The sequence below is a fragment of the Salvelinus alpinus genome, chromosome 8 (genome assembly GCF_045679555.1).
Source record: "Salvelinus alpinus chromosome 8, SLU_Salpinus.1, whole genome shotgun sequence".
Lineage (NCBI taxonomy): Eukaryota > Metazoa > Chordata > Actinopteri > Salmoniformes > Salmonidae > Salvelinus > Salvelinus alpinus.
The window spans coordinates 85,420,800-85,442,746 of record NC_092093.1 but is presented as its reverse complement, the minus strand read 5'-3'; the positions used below and the strand labels follow the sequence as shown (position 1 = coordinate 85,442,746).

General features: G+C 43.0%; 1 protein-coding gene across 5 annotated transcripts in view; it reads right to left on the bottom strand.

Moving 5' to 3' along the window:
* LOC139583808 (arf-GAP with SH3 domain, ANK repeat and PH domain-containing protein 1-like) overlaps positions 1-21,947 on the bottom strand; it is a 74,020-nt gene that overhangs the window by 33,637 nt on the left and 18,436 nt on the right. For all 5 annotated transcript variants that reach the window (XM_071415313.1, XM_071415316.1, XM_071415315.1 and 2 more), the window contains 4 exons: positions 12,073-12,145; positions 9,175-9,320; positions 1,488-1,562; positions 107-156 (listed from right to left, as the gene is read on the bottom strand). In XM_071415313.1, the coding sequence (XP_071271414.1) occupies positions 107-156; positions 1,488-1,562; positions 9,175-9,320; positions 12,073-12,145 (344 nt within the window). The remainder of the gene's footprint in view (positions 1-106; positions 157-1,487; positions 1,563-9,174; positions 9,321-12,072; positions 12,146-21,947) is intronic.

Here is a 21,947-nt window from a genome sequence, read left to right as displayed (position 1 = left end):
GTCATTACATTTTCCCGGGAAATGTGAAGAGTATTCCCGGGACAGTCCGGGATCCCGGTTACGAATGTTAATCCCTAATGTAGACATTTATTATTAACACACTTACAACTTAGCTTCATAATCCTTCCAGGCTTTGTCAAAGGGCTTCTTTATGTCCTGAAAGAAATAGGACAGAGTATGAGTAAACAGCAGTAATGAGGTCAATCTGGAATCCCACAGCGCAGTGTTAACTCTCTCTCCAACATAGGCCGACACCGCCACTGCAGCCAAGGAGCCAAGGCCTCATCCTAACAATTTATGTTTTGTAAACCCACTACCACTCCATGTTTCCAACCTCACGGGTTCATGACCCCTTTATTCGTGGCGCTCGCCTTCAGGCACAACACAGGGACACTGTTTACGCGAAGATTTACAGTGTGATCTTTTAAACAGTCAGGCTCACTAGTCCCCCCCTCCCCTTCTCCACCTCTCTCTCTTTCTCTCTCTCAAATGCAAGCACACTCTCACACACCCCCACTCTGTCTCTCTAAAACACACACACACACGCACGGGCACACGGACCACACTAGGGCTGGGAAGTGCCAGGGACCTCATGATGAGTTATTATCATGATACTTAGATGCCGATATGGTATGTATTGCGATTAACACAATTCGATATGTGTTGGGATTCAATAATGTGATTCAATACTGTGATTTTACTGCGATTCCATGTTCTAAACATATATCTCACCATATACATTGAGTGTACTAAACATTAGGAACTCCTTCTTAATATCGAGTTGACAGCCTCAATTTGTCGGGCATGGACTCAAGATGTTGAAAGTGTTCCACAGGGATGCTGGCCCATGTTGACTCCAATGCTTCCAACAGTTGTGTCAAATTGGCTGGATGTCCACAGAAAACTGTTGAGTGTGAAAAACCCTTCTTCAGCAGCTTTGCAGTTCTTGACACAAACCGGTGCGCCTGGCACCTACTAACATATCCAGTTCAAAGACACTTAAATATTTCGTATGAGCCTCTGAACAATCCATGTCTCAATTGCCTCAAGGCTTAGAAATCCATCTTTAACCTGTCTCCTCCCCTTCATCTACACTGATTGAAGTGGATTTAACAAGTGACATCAGTAAGGGATCATAGTTTTCATCTGGATTCACCTGGTCAGTCTGTCATGGAAAGAGCAGGTGTTCTTAATGTTTTGTAGACTCAGTGTATGTCTGTGACAAGAGAGAGTCATGATCAGTCATGGAAATAAAAAAGTGCTGAAAACAAATTGGCTCACTATTTAAAAAGAAGAGGAAGAAGAACAAGCTATGATGCAGGAACAGCCATCACTAACATACACACACACATGAATCGACAGATCTGCTTCGTGGGCTCTACTGAGTGGGCTCCAGTGCTAGGTCCTCCCCTAGGCGATAAGGCAGAGAAAGAGAGCGGGAGTGAGGGAGAGAGCAAGGAAAGGAGGGTCTTCATTGTAAATCTTACCCCTTTCACGCCTTTCAGGTCCCCCTTCAACAGCGAGTCCAGGGTGAAGATCACATTATGGCTCAGGCTCTGGAGCTGAAGAGATAGAGAGCGAGAGAGAAAGAGAGAGACAAAAGGGATGAGAAAGAGAAAGGATGAGGATGAGAAAGAGAGCGAGAAAGAGAGAGAACAGGAGAGAAAGAGTTGTTCAGTATCTCGGTCACGAGGGCAAGAGTCAGGCATCTACTCTTTCAGCTTTCATTATGGAGTACATCAACAAATATTTTTGATGGCTCGAAGAAACCTTGACAGTATTATCTTCAGTCTAGGGGTGAACTCAATCTTGGCTATTTAGGAACCAGCAAAAACATTTTAGACTCTTAAAGTGTGCTAAGCTATTTAGGATTCAGCAAACACAATTTGACGACCATTTGCTTACAGCGCTGTAACCACATTGATTAATGCAGGTCAATATTCCTGAGCATTTATTCCATTTGGACCTGTGATGGTCAGTGCCAAGTCCCATCCGGTCCGGGAAACAAACAACACTTAATGGCCACTAATGTGTTGCTTAAGTGCCTCCGTTGCAAAGACCTAATGTCTAAATCAATCACCTACTTACTGGCTGCTGCTCTACAATTAGAGCTGGCCATGGTCTGTCGGTCTGCATCCCAAATGACACCCTATATCCTATATAGTGCATTACTTTTGACCAGAGCTCTATGGGGGTTCTAAGGGCCCTGGTCAAAAGTAGTGCACTATAATTGCCATTTGGGATGTCTCCATTTATGGAGTGGATGGTTACTACTTAGACTGGCCTGAAACCTGGGCTCAACCCCACTACTCACTACTCTAGCAGACCAACAGGGTGGTCTCCTTCCTCTCACTCTGCTCTCCAGAGAGAGGCCCCTTATTTATGGGTGGTAAATACCACAAACTAGTGTCAGCATATGAAGAGTTTACTCCATACATACATACATACATACATACATACATACATGAGAGAGAGAGAGAGAGAGAGAGAGAGAGAGAGAGAGAGAGAGAGAGAGAGAGAGAGAGAGAGAGAGAGAGAGAGAGAGAGAGAGAGAGAGAGAGAGAGAGAGAGAGAGAGAGAGAGAGAGAGAGAGAGAGAGAGAGAGAGAGAGAGAGAGAGAGAGAGAGAGAGAGAGAGAGAGAGAGAGAGAGAGAGAGAGAGAGAGAGAGAGAGAGAGAGAGAGAGAGAGAGAGAGAGAGAGAGAGAGAGAGAGAGAGAGAGAGAGAGAGAGAGAGAGAGAGAGAGAGAGAGAGAGAGAGAGAGAGAGAGAGAGAGAGAGAGAGAGAGAGAGAGAGAGAGAGAGAGAGAGAGAGAGAGAGAGAGAGAGAGAGAGAGAGAGAGAGAGAGAGAGAATAATAGCAACCAATAACCAATGGTGATGTATTAATCTATGACAGGTTCATGTGAGGGAGTTATCAACATCAATACTTTTACCAATAGTAGTACACACTGACATCAGCCCTTGGGGAGCACTTATCAAAAGGATATATTCAATAAACACTCAAATGACCACTACAGTGCATTCGTAAAACATTCAGACCCATTCACTTTTTCCACATTTTGTTACATTACGGTCTTATTCTAAAATTGATTAAATACTTTTTTTCCCGCTTTTTCCCTTTTTTTCCCTCATCAATCTACACACAATACCCCATAATGACAAAGCAAAAAACGTTTTTTAAACATTTACATAATTATTCAGACTCTTTACTCAGTACTTTGTTGACGCACCTTTGGCAGCGATTACAGAATCGAGTCTTTGCGATTTGACGCAACAAACTTGGCACACCTGTATTTGGGGAGTTTCTCCCATTCTTCTCTGCAGATCCTCTCAAGCTCTGTCAGGTTGGATGGGGAGCATTGCTGCACAGATATTTCCAGGTTTCTCCAGAGATGTTCGACCGGGTTCAAGTCCGGGCTCTGGCTGGGCCACTCAAGGACATTCAGAGACTTGTCCCGAAGCCACTCCTGCATTGTCTTGGCTGTGTGCTTAGGGTCATTGTCCTGTTGGAAGGTGAACCTTCGCCCCAGTCTGAGGTCCTGAACGCTCTGAAGCAGGTATTCATCAAGGATACTTTGCTCCGTTCATCTTTCCCTCGATCCTGACTAGTCTCCCAGTCCCTTCCGCATTCAGGCCAAAGAGTTCATTCTTGGTTTCATCAGAGCAGAGAATCTTGTTTCTCATGGTCTGAGAGTCTTTAGGTGACTTTTGGCAAATACCAAGCGGGCTGTCATGTGCCTTTTACTGAGGAGTGGCTTCCGTCTGGCCACTTTACCATAAAGGCCTGATTGGTGGAGTGCTGCAGAGATGGTTGTCCTTCTGGAAGGTTCTCCCATCTCCACAGAGGAAATCTCACCTCCCTGACCAAGGCTCTTCTCCCCCGATTGCTCAGTTTGGTCGGGTGGCCAGCTCTAGGAAGATTCTTGGTGGTTCCAAACTTCTTCCATTTAAGAATGATGGAGGCCACTGTGTTCTGGGGGACCTTCAATGCTGCAGACATTTTTTGATACCCTTCTCCAGATCTGTGCCTCAACACAATCCTGTCTCGGAGCTCTACGAACAATTCCTTCGACCTCATGGCTCTGACATGCACTGTCAACTGTGGGACCTTATATAGACATGTGTGTGCCTTTCCAAATCATGTCCAATCAATTGAATTTACCACAGGTGGACTCCAATCAAGTTGTAGAAACCTCTCAAGGATAATCAATGGAAACAGGATGCACCTGAGCTCAATTTCAAGTCTAATAGCAAAAGGTCTGAATACTTATGTAAATAAGGTATTTCAGTTTTGAATTTTTAATACATTTGCAAAAATGTCTAAAAACCTGTTATCACTTTGTCATTATGGGGTATTGTGTGTAGATTGATCATTTTCATTTCTTTATTTAATCAATTTTAGAAAAATGCTGTAACGTAACAAAATGTGATTTATGTCAAGGGGTCTGAATACTTTCTGAAGGCACTGTATGTCTGAATATAGATCAGTGGGCGTCTGTGCTTGGTTATGAATGTGGGTAGCCTCGCTTGCCAGCGTTCTAAGTGAGCGATGCAAGAATTCAGTATCTAACTACGTATGTGAGACCGACACAGACTGCACACATACACTAAATGCTTGATACGCAAGAATGTATAAAGGCAAACGTATGTCTTAGAAATATCTCATGCACAGAAGTGTGTCTGTGTAATAAAGTGAGAGACAGAGAGAGAGAGGAAGGGATACAGAGCAATATGTCTTCACGTAGCATCGATATAAGGACTGTCAAGAGATGCTTGTCCTTTCACCACCGTTACAGGCAACATGTATACCACCTCCCCAGGCAGTGTCAACAGGTGGCTGATTTAGGAGGGTTCCAGGGGAGCTCTCACACACACACACACACACACACACACACACACACACAAAGACGCACACAGAACGATACACACGCATGCACGCACACACACGTAGTCTCTCTCACACACACAGTCTCTCTCTGAAACGCGCACACGCACACAGCCACATACACAGACACTCCCCCACACTCACATTCACACACACGTACACTAGTCTCGCTGCCGGCCACACAGGTAGAGAGCCTCTTCTTCCAACAACAATCACTCACACACACAAGATTCCAACAGGACACGTTTTTCAACAGAAATATCAGGGGAAATGTATGGCAGAGAGATGAGAGCAGACGAGTGAAAAAAGAACGTAAGAGGAAGATGAAGTAGCAGTCACCTATGCTGAGGTGATTGTGATGACGGTTTTGTCAGGGTGGTTTTTTGCAACTAAAGAAAATGGCTTGATAATAGCTTGGAATATTCAGTGGAATTCAAAACTATTGCAGCCCCCTCTAACGAAGACATACAGTTGAAGTCGGAAGTTTACATACACCTTAGCCAAATACATTTAAACTCAGTTTTTCACAATTCCTGACATTTAATCCTAGTAAAAATTCCCTGTCTTAGGACAGTTAGGATCACCAATTTATTGTAAGAATGTGAAATGTCAGAATAATAGTAGAGAGAATGATTTATTTCAGCTTATATTTCTTTCACCACATTCCCAGTGGGTCAGAAGAGTACATACACTCAATTAGTATTTGGTAGCATTGCCTTTAAATTGTTTAACTTGGGTCAAACGTTTCGGGTAGCCTTCCACAAAATTCCCACAATAAGTTGGGTGAATTTTGGCCCATTCCTCCTGACAGAGCTGGTGTAACTGAGTCAGGTTTGTAGGCCTCCTTGCTCGCACAGGCTTTTTCAGTTCTGCCCACAAATGTTCTATAGGATTGAAGTCAGGGCTTTGTGATGGCCACTCCAATACCTTGACTTTGTTGTCCTTAAGCCATTTTGCCACAACTTTGGAGGTATGCTTGGGGTCATTGTCCACTTGGAAGACCCATTTGCGACAAAGCTTTAACTTCCTGACTGATGTCTTGAGATGTTGCTTCAATATATCCACATAATGTTCCTGCCTCATGATGCCATCTATTTTGTGAAGTGCACGAGTCCCTCTTGCAGCAAAGCACCCCCACAACATGATGCTGCCACCCCTGTGCTTCACGGCTGGGATGGTGTTCTTCGGCTTGCAAGCATCCCCCTTTTTCCTCCAAACATAATGATGGTCATTATGGCCAAACAGTTCTATTTAAGTTTCATCAGACCAGAGGGCATTTCTCCAAAAAGTACGATCTTTGTCCCCATGTGCAGTTACAAACCGTACAAACCGTAGTCTGGCTTTTTTATGGCGGTTTTGGAGCAGCGGCTTCTTCCTTGCTGAGCGACCTTTCAGGTTATGTGGATATAGGACTCGTTTTACTGTGGATATAGATACTTTTGTACCTGTTTCCTCCAGCATCTTCACAAGGTCCTTTGCTTTTGTTCTGGGATTGATTTGCACTTTTCTCATCAAAGTAAGTTCATCTCTAGGAGACAGAACGCGTCTCCTTCCTGAGCGGTATGACGGCTGCGTGGTCCCATGGTGTTTATACTTGCGTACTATTGTTTGTACAGATGAACATGGTACCTTCAGGCATTTGGAAATTGCTCCCAAGGATGAACCAGACTTGTGGAGGGCAAAAAAAAAAATCTGATGTCTTTGCTGATTTCTTTTGATGTCTAGCAAAGAGGCACTGAGTTGAAGATGGCCTTGAAATACTTCCACAGGTACACCTTCAATTAGCCTATCAGAAGCTTCTAAAGCCATGACATAATTTTCTGGAATTTTCCAAGCTGTTTTCTAAGGCACAGTCAACTTAGTGTATGACCCACTGGAATTGTGATACAGTGAATTATAAGTGAAATTGTCACGCCCTGGCCATAGAGAGGCTTTTATTCTCTATTTTGGTTAGGCCAGGGTGTGACTAGGGTGGGCATTCTAGTTTCTATCTTTTTGTTTTCTATTTCTTTGTGTTTAGCTCGGTGTGGTTCTCAATCAGAGGCAGCTGTCTATCGTTGTCTCTGATTGGGAATCATACTTAGGCAGCCTTTTCCCACCTCTGTTTTGTGGGTAGTTGACTTTGTTAGTGGCCCGATAGCCCTGTTAAGCTTCACGGTCGTTTCTTTGTTTCTTGTTTTGTTGGCGACATTTTAAATAAAAGGAAAATGTACGCTCAACACGCTGCACCTTGGTCTCCTTCCGACGACGGCCGTGACAGAAATAATCTGTCTGTAAACATTTGTTGGAGAAATTACTTGTGTCTTGCACAAAGTAGATGTCCTAACAAACTTGCCAAAACTATAGTTTGTGAACAAGAAATTTGTGGAGTGGTTGAAAAAAAAGTTTTAATGACTCCGACCTAAGTGTATGTAAACTTCCGACTTCAACTGTACATGCTCGGTCGTTCGCGCGTTATTGTTGTCACGATACCAGAATTTTGACTTCGATACAGATACCAAACATTGAACAATGTTTCTATTCTATATTCATTTCTACTTCTATTCTATATTCATTTATTTTAAATTTTTTATAAAACACCATATCTTGAATATCTACAATTTTCCTTATGCGAAACCATATCTGAGACTCTTAGTTTAGATGTAATTTTATAATTACATCTAAACTGTTTATATTTTTTATTTGATACATATCAGGGTTAATTTGCTCATCTATGGCCATAATATTGGGTCAAATTACATTCATTAGACCTGTGATTCACTATTCATTACAGCTAAATCATTTAAGGTGTTAAATGAATAATTTTGTTCCAAAACGACATAAAAAACCCTTTTGAAGCTCATTTAATTGAAATACAATATATTTTACACAGCCTACTACAATTCCCAGAGTGCATTTCAACTCCCAGGGTGCAACGCTCCACCCAGGGTTGGGTCAAAGATTTTAATAACTAACCCTAGGTTGTCACCAGTTACCACAGCCACAAATTCAAAATGAAAACAAAAATGTGCTTTTTGGTTTTAATTTAAGGTTAGGGTTAGGCATAAGGTTAGCAGTGTGGTTATTAAGGTTAGGTTTCAAATCAGATTATAAGAAGATAAATTGTAGAAATTATGACTTTGTGGCTGCGGTAATTAGTGATGACCCAAGGGCTGGCTGGGCTACTGCTAGCAAGCCCAGACAAATGCAAAGTAGTCTAAATATATTGCTGTCATAGCTAAGTTATGAATGCATTTTGAATTACTTTTGGGTTGTAATCATATTATAGTGCTCACATGAATGTCATGCTGAATATACTGTATGTTCATGCCACTGTCACAAAAACATTATTTGAATTTAGTTGCTAGAAGAATAATGTTAGGCTACAATGCAAATGTCATGTGTAAAATAATTTTTTATGTTGTTTTGGAAGTAAATCTCCTTTGCACTGCACACTGCTTTGTAACACCTTTTGCAGAGTTGTTTCAGTGGGCTGGCCCTCATCATCTGCTCTGTAAGCAAAGTATTCCAAAGTTTGCTTCTGGAGACAGTTTTGTCAACAAGCTGCGGGTGTGGAGGTATAATGTTTTGGTTTGAAAAAGCCATGCTGTCTGCATTTTCTCTCTCTCGCTTGCTTCTAAAAAAGTGGCTTGCGCTGTGTCAGTGTAGCCTGGCTAGCTTACTACTTATTGCCCTCTTGAAAAGATTCAGACAAAATACTAGACAGACTCGATCCTCTCAATCCATATCAGATGTGAGACACATTTGACAGAAGTACTGAAAGTAACACAGATTCTTGTACCAAACCATTTTTCACGATCTAGAAAAAGTTTCTGTATAACGTATAACATCATGTGTACACACACACACACACACGCACAGACACACACAAACCTACACACATACAGGTGTGCATTTGTAATTTGACCAGTTTCCCACAGCAGGAAAATAATCCTGCAGAAACAGGAAATGTGAATTATTATGTTGATTATAATTAATGTACATTTTCGTAGTGGTTGACACAGTTTTTGTTAAGATAAATCTGACATTTTAAAGTGGAAATTACAAACTTCAGAAGCCTTTTTAAACTTCGAATACACTACAATCCTGCTGCGCAGGAAAATTATCTGAGACAACAGAGTGATCAAATTAAGATAGGACATCTGTACCCAAGTCAAGTCCATCCCAAGATGGGTAACCCTCATGTGAAGGTGTTTGCTCTGTCACCTCTTTGTCAATTAAATGGTGGACATTCTGGTCATTACCAGCCATGAGTAACTGAACTGGAGAAAAGTCCTGTGTGTCTCACCAGGTTCTTGAGCAGGGTCGACAGCTCCTTGGTCAGGGTGGAGAACTTGACGAAGGCTGTTCCCATGTCAGGGTTGTCTCTGCTGATGAAATTGCTGCCAAACTTATCCAGAGCCTGGGCATAGTTCTCCTCATTCTGGACATGGTCTGGGAGAGGGAGACAGAGGGAGACAACCAGGGTTAACATTCGTTTGAATTTGAAATAATGATAACAACGGTAGTGTTGCTAGGCTTTGCGTCCCAAATTGCACCATATTCCCTGTATAAAGCACTACTTCAGTAGTGCAGTATATAGAAGGGTCCATAGGGCTCTGGTCAAAGTAGTGCATAGGGAATAGGGTGCCATTTAGGACACAGCCAGGGACAGGTGATTGTGATCAAGCATGGAAAGGTTGACATTTGCCATTGCATTATCTGGTTACAAATGCAACAGCTCAGTGTGGTTTCTAATCACTTTTACAACTTAAATCAGATTGTCATCCTGTAAAGGGGTAGATCTTTCTAACTGGGTGTGGGTGAATGGGTTGAAGAGGAGCATTGGTAGACCGCCATTTCATTAGGAAAAATGATTGGTGCATGATGCAATGCGGGTAGACTCCCATTCATTGTTATAGGAGTACATCCCCACCAGGATCTGTCACAACATTATATCAGCATGTTAATGTGCAACCAGAGGAAAAAGACCTCTGGACCACCTTTACTCCACACAGAGACCATACAAAGCTCTCCCTCACCCTCCATTTGGCAAATCTGACCATAATTCTATCCTCCTGATTCCTGCTTACAAGCAGGAAGCACCAGTGACTAGATCAATAAAAAAGTGGTCAGAGGAAGCAGATGCTAAGCTACAGGACTGTTTTGCTAGCACAGACTGGAATATGTTCCGGGATTCCTCCGATGGCATTGAGGAGTACGCCACATCAGTCATTGGCTTCATCAATAAGTGCATCGATGATGTCGTCCCCACAGTGACCATACGTACATACCCCAACCAGAAGCCATGGATTACAGGCAGCGTCCGCACTGAGCTAAAGGCTAGAGCTGCCGCTTTCAAGGAACAGGACTCTAACCCTGAAGCTTATAAGAAATCCCGCTATGCCCTCCGACGAACCATCAAACAGGCAAAGCATCAATACAAGACTAAGATCGAATTGTACTACACCGCCTTTGACGTACTACACAGCCGAGAGCTGCCCAGTGACACGAGTCTACCAGACGAGCTAAACTACTTCTATGCTCGCTACGAGGCAAATAACACTGAAACATGCATGAGAGCACCAGCTGTTCAGGAAGACTGTGATCACACTCTCCACAGCCGATGTAAGTAAGACCTTTAAACAGGTCAACATTCACAAGGCCGCAGGGCCAGACGGATTACCAGGACGTGTACTCCGAGCATGCACTGACCAACTGGCAAGTGTCTTCATTGACATTTTGAACCTCTCCCTGTCCGACTCTGTAATATCTGTAGCCATGAAGTGCTTTGAAAGGCTGGGCATGGCTCACATCAACACCGTCATCCCAGAAACCCTAGACCCACTCCAATTTGCATACCGCCCCAACAGATCCACAGATGATGCAATCTCTATTGCACTCCACACTGCCTTTTCCCACCTGGACAAAAGGAACACCTATGTGAGAGTGCTATTCAGACTACAGCTCAGCGTTCAACACCATAGTGCCCTCAAAGCTCATCAATAAACTAAGGACCCTGGGAGTAAACACCTCCCTTTGCAACTGGATCCTGGACTTTCTGACAGGCCGCCCCCACGTGGTAAGGGTAGGTAACAACACAGCCGCCACGCTGATCCTCAACACAGGGTCCCCTCAGGGGTACGTGCTCAGTCCCCTCCTGTACTCCCTGTTCACTCATGACTGCACGGCCAGGCACAACTCCAACACCATCATTAAGTTTGCCGATGACACAACAGTGGTAGTAGGCCGGATCCCCGACAACGATGAGACTATTGGGAGGAGGTCAGAGACCTGGCCATGTGCCAGGACAACAACCTCTCCCTCAATGTGATCAAGACAAAGGAGATGATTGTGTACTACAGGAAAAAGAGGACCGAGCACGCCCCCATTCTCATCGACGTGGCTGCAGTGGAGCAGGTTGAGAGCTTCAAGTTCCTTGGTGTCCACATCACCAACAAACTAACATGGTCCAAGCATACCAAGACAGTCGTGAAGAAGGCACGACAAAACCTTTTCCCCCTCAGGAGACTGAAAAGATTTGGCATGGGTCCTCAGATCCTCAAAAGTTTCTACAGCTGCACCATCGAGAGCATCCTGACCGGTTGCATCACTGCCTGTTATGGCAACTGCTCGGCCTCCGACAGCAAGGCACTACAGAGGGTAATGCGAACGGCCCAGTACATCACTGGGGCCAAGCTTCCTGTCATCCAGGACCTCTATACCAGGCGGTGTCAGAGGAAGGCCCTAAAAATTGTCAAAGACTCCAGCCACCCTAGTCATAGACGGCTCTCCCTGCTACCGCACGGAATGCGGTACCGGAGCGCCAAGTCTAGGTCCAAGAGGCTTCTAAACAGCTTCTACCCCCAAACCATAAGACTCCTGAACATCTAGTCAAATGGCTACTCAGACTATTTGCAGGGCTGTATATGGGATTGTATATGGTATTGAACTGTATCCAAAACCAGACAGGATACCTGAGCGGGGCCAGGTCAGAAAGGGTCTAGAAACCCCCTTATCAAGGCACTAACAACCTAAAACTGACTATGTGGAGAAAAGGTTGAAACTCTGAAATATTAAGTTTCATAAGAGGGCATAATTACTCACCCAGACCAGTCTATATAGAGATCATCCCTTTTCAATGTCTTCCACAAGCGCAACCCTCTGGTTAATGAGCCTAGAAAACTGACAGAGAGCTTTCTCTCACCTTGGCCTGAGCTGTAGATGGCCTTGACTGATTTCTTCACCTTCTGCAGCGCAGTCCTGTCCTGATCCAAAGCCTGTAAACACAGAACGAGAGAGAGAGAAAGAGAGAGAGAGAGAGGATTGTTAAGGATTTACAATAGCATCACAGACTGAACTTTGTAACCAAAACACAACACAATTGTTATACTGTAAATTATAGTCATTTCAGAGAATGAAGGCTCTGAACACTATGAGATTTTTACAGTGCTGGCATAAAAACTGGCATAACAATTTATCAAATGCTCAAAAAGCACCACATGACCTGAAATATGGCTTATCAACATTCCAAATGAAATTCCAAACTGTTTGTTATATAAGGGTTCCATACAGTAGCATCATTAGGACAGTAGTGCCCGAGGTAGAGCAGCTGTGTCTTATAATGCCTCTCTTCTCCATGCTTCTCTGTTTCGCAAAGAGCAAGACCATGGCGCTTCTTGCTATTCTACTAGTCCTGCTATTCTGTTGGTGTTTTAAAAATCTATACATCTCACAAAGCTGAGATAGCATTGAAAACACACTAGGGCTGTCCCCGACTTAGATAAATATTGGCCGACAAAGAGTCGTCTGCTCTTTCGACCAATCGATTGGTCGTATTTTTTATGTGTATATTTCCATATATAGACACATGCGTTTTAATCAAATCAGCTATATGCACTGCACTTGTCTGATGCTTTAAGCAAACGTTTTGATGAAATAATTAAGACACACAAATAACTAGAGTCCGACCGCAATTGATTTGATTGGCTCAGACTTGCTGCGCTGTGTTAAAAAAAAGACAGCGATTGACTGTGTGCCTAGATTCTGTTGTCTCTCTCTCCTTCCTCCCTGCTGCAGCGACCACCACAGAACATCAGCAGTGTGTATCGCGCTGTCCATGTTGCTGAAACTGCAACATAATTACAGCCATTTCTGATTGAAAAGTTGTTACCGAAACCCTTAATTTGTTTAGGAAAAACATTCTCTATTCCCTTGCTCTCTTTACGTGACAATAAGGCCTGACCTATAGCATATCATAATCAGATGAATAAATTGGTTATAACAAACTCTGAACACCGTAACACGTGACAGCAAAATGGATGCAGAGGATGAACAAATAAACTCGAAACGGGGGAATGTTTACTAGGTTGCCCAGGAGGTAAAGGGGATGTCAGATGTGTGGAATAAATGTAACTAGTTGTGGGGAAATACTGGAGATCAAGAAAAAGAAGGTATGTTTGTTTGCTTTGGCACCTTTCAACACCCCTCATTATCATATTTATGGACGAAAACACTCACTTACACTAGTGATTACTGACTACACACCATTGTTAACTGTATTTAGTTGACTTCAGTTAATAAATATATTTTGTTATTCCTTATCTCCATGTTGTCTCCCTTTTTGTTACGAACTTCAAGCCGGTTCGTGACACAAGAAATAAGACAAAAAACAGAACTTGAGCATGCATAACTATTCACCCCCCAAAGTCAATACTTTGTAGAGCCACCTTTTGCAGCAATTACAGCTGCAAGTCTCTTGGGTATGTCTCTAAAAGCTTGGCACATCTAGCAACTGGGATTTTTGTCCATTCTTCAAGGCAAAACTGCTCCAGCTCCTTCAAGTTGGATGGGTTCCGCTAATGTACAGCAATCTTTAAGTCATACCACAGATTCTCAATTGGATTGAGGTCTGGGATTTGACTAGACCATTCCAAGACATGTAAATGTTTCCGCTTAAACCACTCGAGTGTTGCTTTAGCAGTATGCTTAGGGTCATTGTCCTGCTGGAAGGCAAACCTCTGTCCCAGTCTCAAATCTCTGGAAGACAAACAGGTTTCCCTCAAGAATTTCCCTGTATTTAGTGCAATCCATCATTACTTCAATTCTGCCCAGTTTCCCAGTCCCTGCCAATGAAAAACATCCCCACAGCATCCCCACTGGTTGGTGTTCTCGGGGTGATGAGAGGCGTTGGGTTTGCGCCAAACATAGCGTTTTCCTTGATGTCCAAAAAGCTCAATTTTAAAAAAGTATATGTTTGGGGAGTCTCCCACATGCCTTTTGGCGAACACCAAACGTGTTTGCTTATTTTTTCTGGACACTCTTCCGTAAAGCCCAGCTCTGTGGAGTGTACGGCTTAAACTGGTCCTATGGACAGATACTCCAATCTCCGCTGTGGAGCTTTGCAGCTCCTTCAGGGTTATCTTTGGTCTCTTTGTTGCCTCTCTGATTAATGCCCTCCTTGCCTGGTCTGTGAGTTTTGGTGGGTGGCCCTCTCTTGGCAGGTTTGTTGTGGTGCCATATTCTTTAAAAAATTGTAATAATGGATTTAATGGTGCTCCGTGGGATGTTCAAAGTTTCGGATATTTTGTATAACCAACCCTGATCTGTACTTCTCCACAACTTTGTCCCTGACCTGTTTGGAGAGCTCCTTGGTCTTAGTACCGCTTGCTTGGTGGTGCCCCTTGCTTAGTGGTGCTGCACACTCTGGGGCGTTTCAGAACAGGTGTATACATACTGAGATTATGTGACACTTAGATTGCACACAGGTGGACTTTATTTAGCTAATTATGTAACTTCTGAAGGTAATTGGTTGCACCAGATCTTATTTAGGGGCTTCATAGCAAAGGGTGTGAATACATATGCACTCACCACTTTTCAGTTTTATTATTTTGTATTTTTTTTAAAACAAGTTATACTTTTCATTTCACTTCACCAATTTGGACTATTTTGTGTATGTCCCTTACATGAAATCCAAATATAAATCCATTTAAATGACAGGTTGTAATGCAACAAAATAGGAAAAACGCCAAGGGGGTGAATAGTTTTACAAGACACTGTAGGCCCACAACTCGATGGTGGTTATGCAAGGCTGCTATACTAAGCCTACTAATGATATAGACATTACTTATTATTATAATGCTGATCATAATAATAATAGTAATAAGGAGATAAAGGAAAAAGGAGGGTTATTAAAATACAAATATCGGACAATTTGGAACAGTTTAAACAACACTAAATAAATTAAATAATACCAGCGAGGCTGCTCTAATGAAAGAAAAGTGGAAAACCTTTATTACAGCAGAGCAAAGATTAATAAAAAGCCAAATTCGTGAGGCTTGGTGTTGACGGAATCAGTAGGCTATTAAACAATCACTCAAACAGGCAACAGAAGCAGGAGCTGTCTAATTTCTGTAGATATACAGTATATGGATGATTTATAAATTCAGGCACATTTAACAGTTAGGCTATTGATTATAGACCTAATTAAGATGGGGTTTCCTCTCTCCTCACTTTTCTTAGACAATTAAGGCAAGGGCTGTTTTCTCCTCTCCTAACTCTGCTGCTGCCTCCGCCACATTGTTCTCAACACCAATATGCTGGTTAACTTTTCCATTATGCACATAGCAACATGGTCTAGGAAAAGTCGCCAATTCAACAGCGCACTGATGTGTTTCAGAACCACGGACAGCGACTGTTATCCAACGCAGGAGAAAGCGTGTTTGTTTAAAATTAATATAATTTTGATTTGTGTTGCACAATTGTTCTTACATAATATAACCATATACAATTTCAGTAGCACGTCTTAGAGTGATGGACTGTGCCATCCCCACAGCCTCCAAAATGGATCAGTCCACTCAGACAGGAGCCAATCAGACAGGTGTCTTGTACACCATGATTTGTTCTTGTTATCCATTTTTTGCTACTGCGCGACCAAAGAAATCTAAGTCAACCAACATACTATCGACCAAACCAGTCGACTAAATGGGGCCAGCCCTAAAAACACACACACACTGACTGTCACGTTCCTGACCTGTTTTCTGTTGTTTTGTATGTGTGTGATGGTCAGGGCGTGAGTTTTGGGTGGGCAGTCTATGTTTGCTGTTTCTATGTTGGTTTTGGGTTGCCTGGTATGGCTCTTAATTAGAGGCAGGTGTTTTGCGTTTTCCTCTAATTGAGAGTCATATTAAGGTAGGTTGTTCTCACTGTTTGTTTGTGGGTGATTGTCGCTGTGTCTGTGTATTTTGCACCACACGGTACTGTCTCGTCTCGGTCGTTCCTGTTTATGTGTTCCTCGTTTCATGTAAGTTCATAGTTTAGGTCTGTCTAGTTCGTTTTGTTATTTTGTTAATCATTCAAGTGTATTTCGTTTCGTGTTTTTCCGTCTTGTCAAATAAACATTATGTATTCATCACCCGCTGCGCCTTGGTCTACTCACTCACCGAGGGACGGCCGTTACACTGACTACTACACTAACACACACACACAGTATCTGTCCAAGTTCACTGTCTAAATGGTGATAAAATACTGGATAACTCTAACAAGATCTGTCATACCTACAGTAATGAAGTCTCTAGCACTCATTTACAAGGCCATATTTCCTTGATTATGATCTGTACTGTGATTGAATCAAAGGCAGATGTTTGTTTACTAAAGTAGTGCACTACTTTTGACCAGAGCCCTATGGGCCCTGGTCAAAAGTAGGGCACTATAAAGGAAATAGGGTGCCATTTGGGACGCAACCTGCGATGCAGACCTCCAGATCCTCTCACCGCACAGAGCGTGCAATTAGGAGAACGCTGATGTCATGCTTTTATCGCCGCTGGGGGCAGAGCAACTCTGCATACTCTGTTCTTCGCTCACAGCACTACCAACGCCTACTTGGAAATGCGCTTGTTTTCAAAATCTCTGTGCTCTGTGGAAGGGTAGAATGTCTGCGCAGATCGAAGGTTTCGCTTTTGTGTTTTTCAATGCAGGGTTTTCTGTACCATTCGCCACAGAGCCAGATTACATGACTGTGAGGTTTGATGTGCCAAAACAAATGTTCAGGTTAAGAGGATTTGATAATATCACAAACAGTACACACACACACACACACACACACACACACATAAACACGCTTATGGAGATGATAAACACCAACATAAATACATGAAATTGGGCTCCGCTGGTCACAGGGGAGGCACCCTACAACGTCGGTCGAGCTAATTCAATTTCACGATGCAATTAAGGCCCAGTCTCGGTTGTCCCCTGGACCGTTTTACGTCGCTCTTACACAATTTATGGCTGCAGTAGTGTAAGGCCCCGGGGCCCTCAGTGCCCTTACTCCCATTGCACTGTGCTTTGATCTCTCTCTCTCTAACGCAGGAGCACGACCTGGCGCTAGTGTATGTACCGTTACCTAGTAGCCTACATACAAATACTGACATACTCTATATGATCCTTCAGTGTGGTCCTATCTAGACTAGAATGTTCTGTGTATTCACAGAGAAGGCAACTTTGTTGAGAGTGTGGTTGGTATAATCAACACCCTTTTCATAAATATTAGGCTATATTCTAGAACAAATTGCTTTGGCTTTAGCAGGAAGCTGTATTGTCTACATCTTAGCAAACATGTTTATCTCTAGTCTGTACTTGCTTAGTGAAATACTAAATCATCATAATATGATGAGAATATAGGCTACTGTAGACCAAGGACACAGACAAGGTCATAGGCACCATGGTGGACCCCCTGACACCCTAATCCATGAATGATTATTCAGAGAGGCAGTAGACTGAGATGAATTCTCCAGAGGGAACAAAGGCAATGCATGCAGCAGCAGCAGGAAGACTGCCTCTCTAATGGTGCCCATGTTACAGGGCAAGAGAGCGAGAGAGCGAGAGAGAGAGGAGCAGCTGGCACCCCCGTCAAAGGTCACCCATAATCCTCTCTGTGTCTGAGTTGCGGTAATTAAATATTCTGCTTTGATATGAACATGCTTTTACATTAGTAGGAAACATGTTACGTCGACTTGACATTACAGGGGCAGGGATATATGTGTTGTGTACCCAGGGTCCTTGCGACCGCAGGAGTAGGGTTTTTAGAGGCCGTTGTCCTACTGTAGCACAAGCTTCAGTTTTTTTTCTCACGGAGCAAACCACCATTGAGGCCATTTTTAATTGACGATGAAGCGACAGACAGTGTGTGACAACCGTATAGATTTCAGTTACGACTGAACAAGGTCAATTGCCAATGGCATTACTGCCATTCAAAATCGCTAGGCATACATAATTATCACAGAAAGCACAGTAAAGACTTTGGGGCGGGTTCAGGAAAATTCCCACTCATTCCAATCTGTCGTGGAAACACTTTTTTAGGTTTACTGTAATATACGCAAGCAAGTGCTACCTTCAAATCAATGAGGAGAAACACTAGATGTGTAGGAGGGAGGGGAATTTGGCTTTGAGCATTCAGCTCAGTCTCCAAGGGCCAAAATAGTTCACTGGAACACAGCTCACTTGGCTAACAGTCCTCCGCACCCTCTGGCAACCAGTAAGAACGCATCTCAGCTCAAGCAAGAATGCCCTCGCAAAGCCTGCAAACTATTCAATATAGTCAATTCTTTGTTCTGATCGACCAACAGCCAATGTTCAGCTCTGACACAATCCAGTGTGATTGGTGGGTGGGCCAATGACTCAAAACAAGAGTTGAGGGGATAGAGATGTTTCATACCTAATATTCTGAAAAGGAACCTAGCCCACAGTATATGGCAGTGTGTTGACTCCCCTGTGAAACGTCTACCACCATGAAAGTATTGTGATGGCAGCTGGTCATTGTGGCTGTGCGTGATGGGAGACGGGAAGGTAGAGAAGCTACAGCTTCAACACTTCCTGGGGTGTGTCCCAAAATGGCCCCCTACTCCCTATATAGTGCACTACTTTTGATTAGTGCTGTGCTGATCAAAAGTAGTGCACTACAAGTAATGCCATTTGGAATGCAGATCTGAAGTTCCTGCCCCAGGTCTTATCCTCCCAGTGCAGAGCAGACCTGGCATTTCCCCTCCAGCCCTCCTTCCATAGGAAACAGGAAGCAACAGGCCTGACTGTCACTGAGCAGCAGCGACCTCCTGGTTGGTCTTTCTCTTAGTTATAACACCATGGTATTTCACTGGCAACTTATGGTAAACCGCGTTTTGCGGATAAGTCATAGATCACAGTTACAGAAGTGTTCTCTAGATTAATTTCTCTACTGTGAATTTGTGGATGGCAAATTTCTCTGTCAATTGGTACTCACTCAGTTCATAACTTTGTCACTCAGTTCATAACAAGATCAGTCACACGTACAGACAGACAGTAATGCGGTTGCCACAGAGATGTGAATGTGCTGTCTCGCACATCAGCAAGTTTCTCTAGTCTAACCATTCTGTCTATCTGTCTGTCCATCTGACATTAGTGGGCTGACACTCATGATGACGCAGTGCCTTGTAGTCATGGTGACGCAGTGCCTTGTAGTGAGTTCAAGGCCCAACACCATATGAGTCCTGGTATCACAATGTCCCCCTTAGTTTAAGAAGACTCGTTTGTAACTAAGAGCTTCACTGTCGGCCATGCATTAAAGACCAAAATTGGTTCAAGAAAATTGTGATAAACAAAAATATATACCAGTTTTATTTAAGGACCAAAAAATGGACAGCTGTGCTATAGATTGCAAAATAGTTGGGAAGAGATTTTCGCTGTACCGATTCCATGGCACATGGTTTATGAATTGACATGCAAAACGGCGGATTCAAAACTTTGAATTTTTCAATTTAAATTATTATACAAAATTCTTTCAACTAATGTAATTGTATATATATGGGGGATACAGCCTTCCCAGCACTGCAGATTTTGCTGCGAGGTGGCAGAGTCATTAGATCATTTATTTTGGTACTGTCCATATGTAGCTCGTTTTTGGTCACAGGTCCAGGAATGGCTGAAGAATCGCAACATTTACCTGGAGCTAACACTGCAGATAGCAATAAAGGGAGATTTGAAAAAGTCATAGTCAATCGATCAATAATATAATAATTATTTCAGTAACAGAAATGCAGAAATCATTTACAATCTGTAGAAACTATGAGAATAGAAAGGTTCAGAACTTTTGTGAAACATCACTGCACAGTTGACAAATATATGGCAAATAGAAATCCAATATGGATGGTGTTAAGAGACAGATGGGAGGGGTTGAGTGGATCTGAAAGGTGGGACTAAAAACAACAAGATAACTAATGTAAAATATACTGTGTCCGTAAAATGTATATAGGTTCAGAACTTTTGTGAAACAGCACAGTTAAAAATATATGGCAAATAGAAATCAAAACTGGATGGTCTTCAGAGATGGAAGGGAGGGGTTGATGGTAGCTGAAGGATGGGATTAAAAACAAACAAAAGATAACTCTATAATATATATACAGCGCATTCGGAAAGATATTCAGACCCCTTCCCCTTTTCCATATTTTGTTACGTTACAGCCTTATTCTAAAATGGGTGGGGGAAAAAATGTCACTCATCTATTTACACACAATACTCCATAATGACATAGCAAAAACAGGTTTTTAGACGTTTCTGCTAATTTAATACAAATAAAAACCTAAAATACCTTATTTACACAAGGATTCAGACCCTTTGCTTTGAGACTCAAAATTGAGCTCAGATGAATCCTGTTTCCATTGATCATCCTTTAGATGTTTCTACAACTTGATTGGAGTCCACCTGTGGTAAATTACATTGATTGGACATTATTTGGAAAGGCACACACCTGTCTATATAAGGTCCCACAGTTGACAGTGCATGTCAGAGCAAAAACCAAGCCATGGGGTCGAAGGAATTGTCCATATAGCTCCGAGACGAGGCACAGATCTGTGGAAGGGTACCAAAAAATGTCTGCAGCATTAAAGGTCCCCAAGAACACAGTAGCCTCCATCATTCTTAAATGGAAGAAGCTTGGAAACACCAAGACTCTTCCTAAACCTGGCCGCCCAGGCAAACTGAGCAATCGGGGGAGAAGGACCTTGGTCAGGTATTTTGGTATTTGGTATTTTATTAGGATCCCCATCAGCTGTTGCAAAAGCAGCAGCTACTCTTCCTGGGGTCCACACAAAACATGAAACATAATACAGAATGACATAATACAGAACATCATTAGACAAGAACAGCTCAAGGACAGAACTACATACATTTTTAAAAAGGCACACATAGCCTACATATCAATGCACACATAAACTATCTAGGTCAAATAGGGGAGAGGCGTTGTGCCGCGAGGTGTTGCTTTATCTGTTTTTTGAAACCAGATTTGCTGTTTATTTGAGCAATATGAGATGGAAGGAAGTCCCATGCAATAAGGGCTCTATATAATACTGTATGCTTTATTGAATTTGTTCTGGATTTGGGGACTATGAAAAGACCCCTGGTGGCATGTCTGGTGGGTAAGTGTGTGTGTCAGAGCTGTGTGTAAGTTGACTATGCAAACAATTTGGGATTTTCAACACATTAATGTTTATTATGACGTTCCATACCCAGGGACGTCACCAAGAACCCGATGGTCACTCTGACAGAGCTCCAGAGTTCCTCTGCGGAGATGTGAGAACATTCCAGAAGGACAACCATGTCCACCAATCAGGCCTTTACGGTAGAGTGGCCAGACGGAAGCCACTCCTCAGTAAAAGGCACATGACAGCCAGCTTGGAGTTTGCAAAAAGGTACCTAAAGTACTCTCAGACCATGAGAAACAAGATTCTCTGGCCTGATGAAACAAGATTGAACTCTTTGGCCTGAATGCCAAGCGTCAGGTCTGGAGGAAACCTGGCACCATCCCTATGGTGAAGCATGGTGGTGGAAGCATCATGCTTTGGGGATGTTTTTCAGCGGCAGGGACTGGGAGACTAGTCAGTATCGAGGGAAAGATAAACGGAGCAAAGTACAGCGAGATCCTTGATGAAAACCTGCTCCAGAGTGCTCAGGACCTCAGACTGGGGCGAAGGTTCACCTTCTTAAAGGGCAAGGATCCTAAGCACACAGCCATGACAATGCAGGAGTGGCTTTGGGACAAATCTCTGAATGTCCTTG